Below are 11,519 nucleotides of genomic sequence, written 5' to 3' on the forward strand. Positions count from 1 at the left end.
TAGGAAACTGAAGATTAGAATGGTTAAATCCCTTGCCCACAATTACACAGCTAGTCAGTAGCAGAGCCAGAAACATAATGATCATCTTCCTTGTTTCTGCCCTGTTCTGCATCTCTTTCAATCAATCCAGCAGCAATAAGCATTGAATCCATCTCCAAAATTGATGTTAAATATTTCCTCTTCTCCCCAACCTCACTGACTTCATCTCTCAGCAGCCTCTTAATTGGGCTTGCCATCTCCACTTTCATCCTCCTCAACCCATTCTCTATAGATTTTTGTTAAAGTCAACTTCTCAGATTAATAAGCCAACCCCATCATTCCACTGCTTCAAATGATTCCTATTGTACTTAGAATGAATAGCACTTGCCAGTGTCCAGCACTGTCATGTACACTGTGAGCATATTAACTCAATCCTCACAATAACACTATGGGTAGTACCATTATTATCCCCATTTTTGAAAGGGCATAACTGAGCCACAGAAAGTTTAGGCAACATGCTTATGATCACAAAACTAGGAAGCAGCAGAGTCAGAATTGAACCTGAGCAGTCTAGTTCCAGAGTGTGTGCTATTAACCACTGAATCATACTGCTTTTGAGGATAGTTGATGCACACCCTCCCTGGGCCTACAAACTCCCTAGGCCTTCAAGGCCCTGTGTGAGCTGGTCCCTCCCCGACTCTCTGTCTTCCTATCATGCCACTTGCCTTTCTCTCCCTGTGCTCCAGTCACACTGGCCTTCTTTCTATCCCTCAAATATAACAAACTATTTCAACCTCAAGGACTATGCACATGCTATTCCTGCTGCCTCCTCTAAACTCCTCACAAACCTCACTGTCTCTTTATTCTTTTTTTTCTTTATTTATTCTTTATTGTAATCCAAAGTTGTTAGGATCTTTCCCCAAATTTCTACACAGCTGACTCAACTTAATGTCACTTCCCTGGGTATGCCAGGAAGTCCTTCGACATAATGTTTCTTCATGACAGTAAGGCATCTCAGACCTAGCTGAATGCATTTGTTCCCCCTACCACCAACACCACTGTCTGGTTTCCATTACTGACCAGCTTAATCACTTGCAGAACTAGTCATGCTCTAACACACACACACACACACACACACACACACACCAAAAATAGCATGATGAAAAAACTTCAAAGCGGTGGGCTCCTAAGAAGCTCTTTTCATTATGTAATGTGTTTGGGAGCCTTTCTCAGTCTCTTCTCAAACAGAGAGTTCAGGAAGCCTTGGGCTTGGGTGGGAGAATTTGTTCCTTGTGAATGAAATTCTTATTCCATCTCTTCATGCTCAGAGAAAAGTTAGGTCTGGTCTTCTGAGGTCTGAATTCAGGGTAGAAGAGAAGATCATATTCTGCACATCCAAGTGTATACCCCTATATCCTGTCAGGAATAATAATTACTCCCTTTATGGATAGAGAATAGCAGAGTTAATATAGCCCTTTCCTGTCTACTCACTCATGTGATTCTCACAGCAGACTCAGAAGATAAATGAGGCTATGTAATGGTTAATTTTATGGGTCAACTTGACTGGGCCACAGGGTGCCCAAACATTTGGTCAAACATTATTCAGGGTGTTTCTGTGAGGGTGTTTCTGGATGAAATTAACATTTGAATCCATAGATTAAGTAAAGCAGAGTGTCCTCTCCAATGTGGGTGGGTTCCTTTTAATCAATTGAAGACCTAAATAAAACAAAAAGGCTGAGTAAGAGGGAACTCCTCCTGCCTGATGGCTTAAGCTGGGACATCGTGTGTGTGTGTGTGTGTGTGTGTGTGTGTGTGTGTGTTGCCTCCAGGTGTCAAATGCAACCTTTCCCGTGCTCTTACCCTCTCCATCTGTGCCACAAAAGGGACCCTCCACCACTCAGTCTTATCATGTCATTGCCCTAACAAGGCAAAGCTTCTAAGCCTGGCATTCAAGGTCTTTCTTGATGTGGCCCCAGTTCATCTGGCAATAATTACTGGATCCAACCACACCACAGCACTCATAGTTTACTTCCAGAATATATGATTCTTTTCATGCCTCTGTTCTTTGTCTAATGTTGTTCCCTGTGCTGGGAACATTTCTTGCTTCACTAACTATGCCTATTCTCCACATCAAGCAAACTCTGTCATTTGAAAGGCTTGACAGTACACCTTAAATACTTTCTATTCTAGAAATCCCTGCCTAATCCTTTGAATCCCCTCAACCATGTTCCTACTACCCTCTACTCCCACATCACCATCTTTGTACTTCTTATAGCATTCCACCCAGGCTGACTTATGGCTCCCCTACTGAATTATAAGCTCCTGAAGGCATAAACCACATCTTGTCTTGACTATCCCATACCTCAGCCTGATATAGTGCCCTGGAAAGAGTAGCTGCTTGATAAACATCCATTTTCTTAAATGACCTGTTAAAATCCATTGCAACATTGTTTATCAGGCAAATGACTGGAGACAAACTAATTGGCCATCAATAAAGGACCCAATAGAATCCTGTGTAGCCATACAAAAGGAGGCATATCTGCATGTACTGTTATGAGATAATCTTCAAGAATATTGTTAATTGAAAAAAAAAGAGTCAAGCACAGACTGTTGAATATGCTACCAACTGTATGAAGAGAAGAAAGTGTGTGTGTGTGTGTGTGTGTGTGTACATAAGTAAAATCTTGTAAAGCCATGGAATATAGATATACAAACACTTAAGAAACTTATAACAGTGGTTATCTCTAGACGACGTGACTAAGAACCAGGGGAAGGAGAAAGACTTATGAAGACTTAATTTTTACCTCAATCCCTTCTCTGCTCTTTAAATTTTGCACCAAGTGCATATATTACCTATTCAGGATAAATAAATTTTGTCATGCCCCTATTACATGGGGGAGGGAACATATTGAGATGTTATTAAGTATTGACATAAGTTTCTTTTTCAGATTAGCTAGAAAGGACCCTGAGGAATGTAATATAATTAGTTGACGATTGTAATCAAATGAAGTTGTGGTTCTGAGCCAACTGGGATGGGCTCTGGCTCTGAAGGGAATATAAAAATAAAAAAATAGGGGCGCCTGGGTGGCTCAGTCGGTTAAGCGGCCGACTTCGGCTCAGGTCATGATCTCACGGTCTGTGAGTTCGAGTCCCGCGTCGGGCTCTGTGCTGACAGCTCAGAGCCCGGAGCCTGTTTCAGATTCTGTGTCTCCCTCTCTCTGACCCTCCCCCGTTCATGCTCTGTCTCTCTCTGTCTCAAAAATAAATAAACATTAAAAAAAAATTTAAAAAAAAAAAATAAATAAATAAATAAACCTTTTTATAGCTTTACTCTGCTCCAGGCATTGTTCAAAGTACCTTACATGCATTCACTCATTTAACCTTCACAACACTATGAAATGGGTAGTTACTACCATTTTTCCAACTTTAAAAATAAGGGGCCTGAGGAGTTAAGTAGGCTGCCCAAGACCACACAAACAATAAGCAGCCAGAGCAAGTATTTGAATGCAGGGAATCAGGTTCCAGGGTCTGTACTCCTAAACATTACACTATGTTGCTAACACCAACACAGAGTGATGAAAGCTAGAGAACTCTGCTGTATCACCAGCACCTAGCAGTTTATAAACAATCAATAAATACATTGGATAAATGTATGAATAGATGGATGGACCAATAATTGGATGTGTGCATGGGTGAGTAAATCAGTGAGGGGATGAGGGATGTATAGAGGGATGGGGGTGTGTGAATGGGTTGTAGCTAGGTGGGTGGGTTGTGGAAAGAGTAAGGCTTTTTTAATCAGATCTTGATTTGAAATCTGATGCTTCCCTTTAACCTTGAGCAAGATACTTAAATTCTCTATCCCTGTTTCTAAGCTGGACCAGGCTATGAACTCTGAGAGGGCAGGGACATTTTTCTGTTTTTTTTTTGTTTGTTTTTGTTTGTTTGTTTTTCCCCTGCTGTACCCCCAAAGACTAGAAGAGTGCCTGCAACATAGTAGGTTCTCAGCAAATATTTTTTAGATGAACTTATTAACTAACAAATGTGGATATTAAAACCCATTTTGTAGGGGCTAATATGAGGACTAACTGAGATAACATTTAGTATACCTGGCATATAATAGGTGAGCTTCCCTTCCCTTGCCCTCCTGCTAATGAGGGTTGCAGAAAGCACACCTAACTGGGAATTGAGATATGTGGATTATTTTCCCAGTTACTGAGTATGGTCTTGGGTCAAGCACCCTCCCTCTCTGACACTCAAATTTCCCAATCTATAAAATGAGTGGTATTCAACATTTCATGTAAGAGATAGGGGGAAATACAGGGCAAACAAAACCCTTTTCCAAAATCTTAAGCAACAATACAACATATAAAGCAAAAACCACGGTGCTCTTGACAGATCAAAGGTGAGAGACCCACATTCCTGGTTACTCCTGCCCACCTCCTAGAGTGGACTGGGCCTGCTCTAGCTTGGGAGAATACTTCAAAAAAAAAAGAAAATAAAGAAGAAAGAAAGAAAGAAAGAAAGAAAGAAAGGGCTCAAATTTTGTTCCCATCCTTCATTTTATCAGGCTGAACTGCATTTTGAAATACTTGGTAGTTCATCTACTGTCAGAACTTGACTGTCACTAATACCTCCCAATCCTCTGAGCTCAATATGTAGATCATCAACTGCCTATTGGATATGTCCATATGAGTCTGTCCAAGCATCTCAGACTCAACATAGCTCAGACTGTGCTTGTCATCTCCCCTCTCCAATCCCTCCCTAAACACTGGTCCTTAATTTGCATTCCCCATTTCTGTGATGGATATAACTGTTCATTTGGTCTCACAAGAAGACTCTGTCACTGAGAGGAAGCAAGAGAGGACTAGAGTATGTCAAGTCTTGATTGATCCTTCACCAGACTGATGGCAGTATTTTTACTATTGGCCATATCCATCAGGCTATGGCTCATAATCCAAAGCCAAATTCAAATTCTGAGATTCTGCATTTTTACATTGGCAAACATACATGTGAATTAACTGTGACAATGACTGCAGGTCATCTCCTCACAGTCCATTCTCCTTTTCTCCCTTTGTATCATAAACCTTAGCCCTGATCGTTGGCTGTGCACATTGCCTCCCAGTTTACATGACTACTTTCCAAGTTTCCATTGCAACTGGAAGCATCCATGTGACTCAGTTCTGACCAATGAGATATGAGGAGAAATATTAAATAGGACTTCTAGAAATATTTCTTTAAAAAGGATAGCCAAATTTGTTTCCTCTTGTTTTGAACCTTCCAGTTGCCTAGAAAGTGGATGTTAATAGATGTCTTGAAAATTCCACACCCATCTTGGACCAGTAAGTAACCTCAACAATGAAAACCAAATGCTGGGATGGTGGTGCAGAGAAGTTCCTAAAAGTTTCCTGAAGCTTCCATATTGGCCCTGGTATGCTTATCTCCTGACTTCATTTTTTTTTCTAAGTAGGCTCCATGGCCAATGTGGGGCTTGAACTCATGACCCAGAGATCAAGAGTCACATGCTCTACCAGTGAGCCAGCCAGGTGCTCCTCCCCTGACTTCTCTCATGTGAAATAAAACCTGTGTGTTTTAAGCCAGTATAAATAAATTTCTGTTATTCATAGCAGAAGCAAATCAACTATTAGACTTACCAATTAGCCATTCCATCTTGCATATGCAGAGATTTCCACCAACTCCAATGTTGTGACTTTTACAAAGGTCACATGAAATTTGGCGTAGAATTTAATTCATAATTTCGTATGCTTCTCCAAAGTAGAGGCAAGCCAAGAGTGGGGCAATAGAAGTTGACAACCCTTAGTTCAGGCAATGAAGGAGTGCACTATCTATAAAGATTTTTTTAAAGACTAAAACGTCAAACTGTTTTTATTGTTATCACGATGAACCAGAAATTTTAAGCAATGTCAGTAATAAAATACTTCTCCCTGAAAAAAACCTTTTTTGGTCAAAGTTCTAAAAAATTGTTGTTACTACTGAGTTTTAAATCAGCACCTTTTGTTACTCATCCTTTAATAAAACTATATTCTACATGGAAGTTGATTCAGTTGCCCGCCCCCTTACACAGACTTTACATGTGTTCCTTCAGTTCATTCCACTTGCAAAGGTTTAGAATCACTCAAAGTAGCTTTGGGTGCACTTCATGTCTGTAATCCCTCTGGTACTATATGTTCCATCATTTAAATAGTAGGTTCAAAGTAAACAATGATGGCACAGGGATTGTAAAGTCAAAGAAAAGGAATGTAAGTCACTTCAATTCTGCCATTTTACTTGACCAATTGGAGTTTTTATTTGTGCTTAAAATGTAAAATAGCAAAAACAATACAACTGCAATGTGTACTATTTTTGTTCAGTAAGTGTACATTTTAGGTTATATGCGAGATGTTACTGAATCTAAATATCTTTCAAATTGAAGTTTATTCCTCTTTTTCATTGCTAATTAAAAATTAAAAATAAAACAACAAAACAATTAGTCTAATTACTACATGATTATTACTGAAAATAATTTTGTCATATAGATTAGGGAGTATTAAAAATTATTTATTCCGGATATCACATATGCTAAGTATACAACATCTCTAAAGTAGTAATAATGCAATTAATCTTATTGTCCAGAATCCAAGAAAGCAAGGAACTGGCTCACTGGTAATCCACATAGAACCAACCCTCTATCAGCCCCATCAGAGGCCAAGAGCCCAAAGAATATCATTTGATCATTGACTTAGATGTGAAATGTCCCTGCATGCATACACCCATTCTTTGTTCATTATAGCCCCACACTCAGCCATCTGAGAATCAAGTGGGTGCTCAGGAAGGAGAGACACAAATTATTTACAAATGAAGCTGACTATAGCACTTTCACCCTCATCTAAGCCACCATTACCTCTAACCTGGACTATTGTAAGAGCCTCCTTACTCCTTTTTCCTTTGCCCCACTACAATTTATTCTGTTAAATTTTAAGTCAGATTCTATTCCTTACCTTCCAGAAGCTACCAATTTCACTCAGATTAAATGTCCCTGGGACATTGGTTTCCTTGCTGTTCCTTAAACAAACAAGCTGTGAGCTCTCTCTCTGTGTGTGTGTTTCTTATGCTTAGAAACCGCTTCTCTTAAATATCTGCACAGAGCTTGTTCCTCCATTTCCTTCACACTCTGCTCAAATGTCTCTTAATCAGAGAGGCTGTGAGTCATCTGTCTAATATATCATTCTGCCCCCTACTTCTTTTTATCCTCTTACCAGGTTTTCTTTTACTTCTTAGCACTTAGCACCTCCTGACATACTGTATATTAATTTGTGTAGTTGTTTAGTGAACACCCAGCCCCCAGAATGTAAGATTTATGAGAATTTGGAATTTGTTTTTGTTCAGTGCTGTCTCCCTAGAACCTAGATCAGTGCCAACTCACAGTAGATACTCTATATTTTTTGAATGAATTAACAGCCTCAATAGTACCTGCAAAATAAAGTATTTTACACCCTTTTTATGGATGAGAATACTGAGGATGAAAGAAGTTTGGCAATTGGCAAGTATTTCAGAGCTGAGAAGTGTAAAATCCAGGACTTCAACCTCAAACTTTTGACTCTGAGACTAGTGTTCTCTCCACTCTGGGAAATTGTGTTACAAACAGAAGTTATGAATAAATATACTAAGGAATTTACCATCAGAAGTGAACTCACAGTTTTTTAACCTTCTACTGAGACAGATTTTATTCTGTAAAATCCCTACTGATGTTTTATGTTCAAGAATCTTCATTTACATGAAGTACAGTAAAAATAGTCAAATGTTCTAAAAATAAATCTCCCTGTTATAAAAGGCTTAATATAAATTCCGAACACTTTGCAAATGAAAGAACATGGAATAAAGACCTTTTGACTGGCCACATTATAAAATGGTGGTTAAACAAATACTCCCTATTTTTTTTTTATAATAAGCCATTAGTCACATTTTATCCAACATTTACTTCTAGGAATCTGAGAATCTCAGACCTGGAAGGAATTTTGGTGGATCATTAATAGCCCCATTTAACAGGTAAGGAAACTGAGGCCCCAAACATTCATACCAAAACAGTAGCAGGGCCAAAACTAGAGGCTTCCTGCCTCTAGGCTAGAATACAGTTTCTTGAACTCTGGCAAATGATTAAAAAATGATTTCATCATATAATATTCACCACTTCAGTCCCCTAAAAATATTATAATACTTCCCCATCAATCAATCCTTAATTCCATAGTCTCCACAAGGTATCTGTTACTTCCTCTTTTCTTTCACAACTGGCAAAACTTCAGATCTCTCAATTAATTTAATCTGTTGTCAATCTTCACCCCTATACTAAAATATATTTAGAAGAGGAGGGAGGTCTCACCCAGACTGAGCTACCAAAAATCCAGGGCTGGCATGTTTGTTTTTTTCAGGCAAATTTCATGGCATTAGTTCATCCTGAAGAAACTTCTTTCTCAATATTGTAACTGTTTATTCCTTTCTGTCTCTTTCAGCACCATTTGAACAGAGGATTCTGTGGAGCAGTGGGGAGAGACAATGACAAAGAGATAGAAGACTCCTGTGCTAGACTCAGCTTTTCCTTCATGGAGCTGTGTGGCCTTGGGCAAGTCTCTCCCATTCTCTGGGTTTCAGCTTTCCTGGATGGATGACAAGAACTTGAAGGTCTTTTCCTGCTTTAACCTTTTCTGATTCTACAAACACTTGAAACAGCTTTGATGGGACTCTAGGGAAGGAGGGGTGTCTGAGAAGAATCTCTTAAGCCCTGATATATAAGATTATACACTGGAAGCCTTTAAAAACCACTGAAACAAAATTCTAAGGAAACCGTGAAGAAAGGAGGACAGCTTCTCTGAATACAGTCCTAGTCCATATCAAATTGCCTCTTCCCTTCCAGAGCAGGAGCAAAAAAATTGTTAAATATCAGTTTTTGCCCAGCTGCTTCAGGCTACTTTGCTTCAGCTTCGGGTTGTGGCTGGTAGTGCAGAAGTGTGGGCTAGGATTGCCATCAGCACCTGCTAACCCAACCCACCTGCCCTCCAAGACCCTCTTGCCCATGGCTCTTATTCCCCAGAGTCCCTGACCAGACTTGAGCTACCCTTGGCTGAGTCAGAGAGGCATCAAAATGCAACCACCACTTCCCCTCTGCAAGGGAAGTCATTCCAAGGTCTCCAGGTGAAGAAGCGAACACTGTAACATACAATGAACTATGGGAGGATAATACTAAACACACACACACACACACACACACACACACACACAAGCACATACTCCTTGGATGAGGGTGGGGGTAAGGAAGAGCTCTCCTAACTGAATGAGGCTCAGACCCATTTCCAGGATGGAGGTTTCTGCAGCTTTCTGTCCTGTACAAAACCCCAGGTGTGTATAGGATGACCCCAGCCCAAGCAAGCAAGGACTCCAGGGCTCCCTTATGCAGTTTCCCTGAAAGTCACTCTCTGGCCCTCAAGCCCTGAGACTGGCCGGGGTGAGGGGTACATGCAGCCTGTTTGGAGGACCATGAAGCTCTCCCATACTGCCTTCTTACAATCCCAGGCTTTTTGACTACCTTCTCCCTCTCAAACCCATACCAGATCACCGGCCTCCCTCGAGTCCCACTGTTCTCAGAGAGACCCTCTGCCAGCCCCCCTTGCCTCATTGGTCTTCCAGGTGACCCCCAATCTTATCCCACTCCAATGCGGGGTTAGGAGGGAATGGATAAAAATACGGAGCGGATGGGAGGGGTCTTTCTTCAGCAGGCGAGTGAGCAAGGGCTCCTAAAATGGCCACAGCAAGCTAGCTAGTGTCTCAAGGACGGCGGAGAGGGTGGTGGGCAGAAGCCAGGGGGCTCCCGGCAGGGCGGCTGGTGAAGGAGCTGGGGGTGGGGCTAGGGAACTGAGGTTCAGACAGGGTTAGCCAGGGTTATATGCACTCACCATTCCTGATCCGCCCCTAATCCACTGCATGGTGCCTGCTTAGTCCGGCTTCGCTGAGGCCTGGGTGGCTGGCGCGGGTTGTCTCAGGCTGGCTGGCTGGGCTGGCAGGGCTGGATCCAGTGAAAGCCCAAGCGCCCCCTCCGACTCCCCTCCTCCACAGTCTTACAGCCCAATCCCCTCCGCCCCGGACCTCCCCTTTAGTCAGGTTGTTCCATCCCAGCTGGCAAGCTCTGCCTCTCCGCCCTGCAGCTCCAGGGGTGCTTTGCTGGGAAAAGCGTAGGAGGAGGGTCCCAACCGACTGCCTTTGTCCCCTGCCAAAGCTTCAGAACTGGGAGGCGGGGTGCAGGGAGAGGATGGGGGGAAATGACCTCCACCCAGAGAAGGCAGCTGCCACCTCTTCTTGCCCCCGACCCCGTGCTGTAATTAGATGCTGCTTATTGCGGGGTTCCCCAGTTGTGCCAATTGTGTCGAGTCAGCGAAAAGTCCTCTCCAAAGTTGCCAGAGGTGTTGGGCCATCTTCCGGAATAATAAGATCCTGCCCTGGTGGAGCCGTGCCAACACTCTCTTGCCTCCCTTCCCCCAGCCCTCCCTTTGCCTACTCCCCTCGGATCTTCTATTGTGTACTCCTTGGGGGCTTTCATCCTCATTACTTTCGTTTCCTCAGAACAACCCTGTGAACACAGGCATTAGTATCTTCATTTCACAGATAAATGGAGGTTTAGAAGATGGAAGGGACATATCTAAGGTCACATAAAAAAGACAAAGCCTCAACTTTACCCTCTGCAGCTTTCCAAGCTTCTTTTTTGCTAGCACAAGTGCATGCACACAGGCAAGAGCTCGGAAACCCACGTGCATGCACATATATAAACACACCATTCCAGGATTCTCCTTCACATCCTGAGGTATATGAAAGGTAGCTTGTTGGATGAATTTTCCATTTGCCTGTTTTGCTGAGAATGAGTAAAAAGAACGTCAGCAAAACAGGCAAACGGATAAGCCACCCACCTCTTCATGATGTCCCTAACTCTGAGCAATGCAACCCAGGCTGGCACCTTTACATCTGCTGAGTGTTGACATTGTTGGTCACATCATACCCATGATTATTCTATATAGTCCTTACAATTACCCGCGAGAAGAACATGATAGGGGTGTTAATTAGCCCCTATTACATACATAAATACTGAAACCCAAAGATTGAAAGACATTTATCCAAGGTAGCACAGCTAATCAAGAGAACAATCCAAGGCTCCTGACCCACAGGGCAAGTCATGGAAGAATGGGATTACAAAAACAGAGGTTGCAGCTTCAGCAAAAATGAATTAAAATATGACATCATAAAGAATTTCCTGAAGGTGATTGGTAAAAAGACATCACTGGCATGCTACACATACAACCTTATTGTCCTCTATGCCCTAGCAGATTCTCCCCACTTCATCCAAACCATTGTTTTGGCCAGACAGAGCTGGCCAAAGATCTAAGCAGCTGTTTTGATGAGCACCCAGTCCTGGGAGGGATGTGAGCAGAAGGTCCTTTGACAAGGGATCCTTGAATCAAATGAGAGCTTAACCAGGTTAGCCTTTCAACTTCCTCCCAAGGCTG

At 42.1% G+C, this 11,519-nt stretch overlaps 1 protein-coding gene across 4 annotated transcripts in view; it reads right to left on the reverse strand.

The window, feature by feature from the left end:
- ARHGEF9 (Cdc42 guanine nucleotide exchange factor 9) overlaps window positions 1-10,445 on the reverse strand; it is a 205,743-nt gene extending 195,298 nt beyond the window's left edge. The window contains exon 1 of one of the 4 annotated variants that reach the window (XM_058712278.1): window positions 9,921-10,445. In XM_058712278.1, coding sequence (XP_058568261.1) covers window positions 9,921-9,950 — 30 coding nt within the window. In that variant the 5' untranslated portion in view covers window positions 9,951-10,445. The remainder of the gene's footprint in view (window positions 1-9,920) is intronic. The other 3 variants (XM_058712280.1, XM_058712274.1, XM_058712279.1) reach the window with 3 other exon arrangements.
- Window positions 10,446-11,519: the final 1,074 nt, after the last annotated feature.

This window comes from Neofelis nebulosa, chromosome X (genome assembly GCF_028018385.1).
Source record: "Neofelis nebulosa isolate mNeoNeb1 chromosome X, mNeoNeb1.pri, whole genome shotgun sequence".
In the NCBI taxonomy this organism is placed as follows: Eukaryota; Metazoa; Chordata; class Mammalia; order Carnivora; family Felidae; genus Neofelis; species Neofelis nebulosa.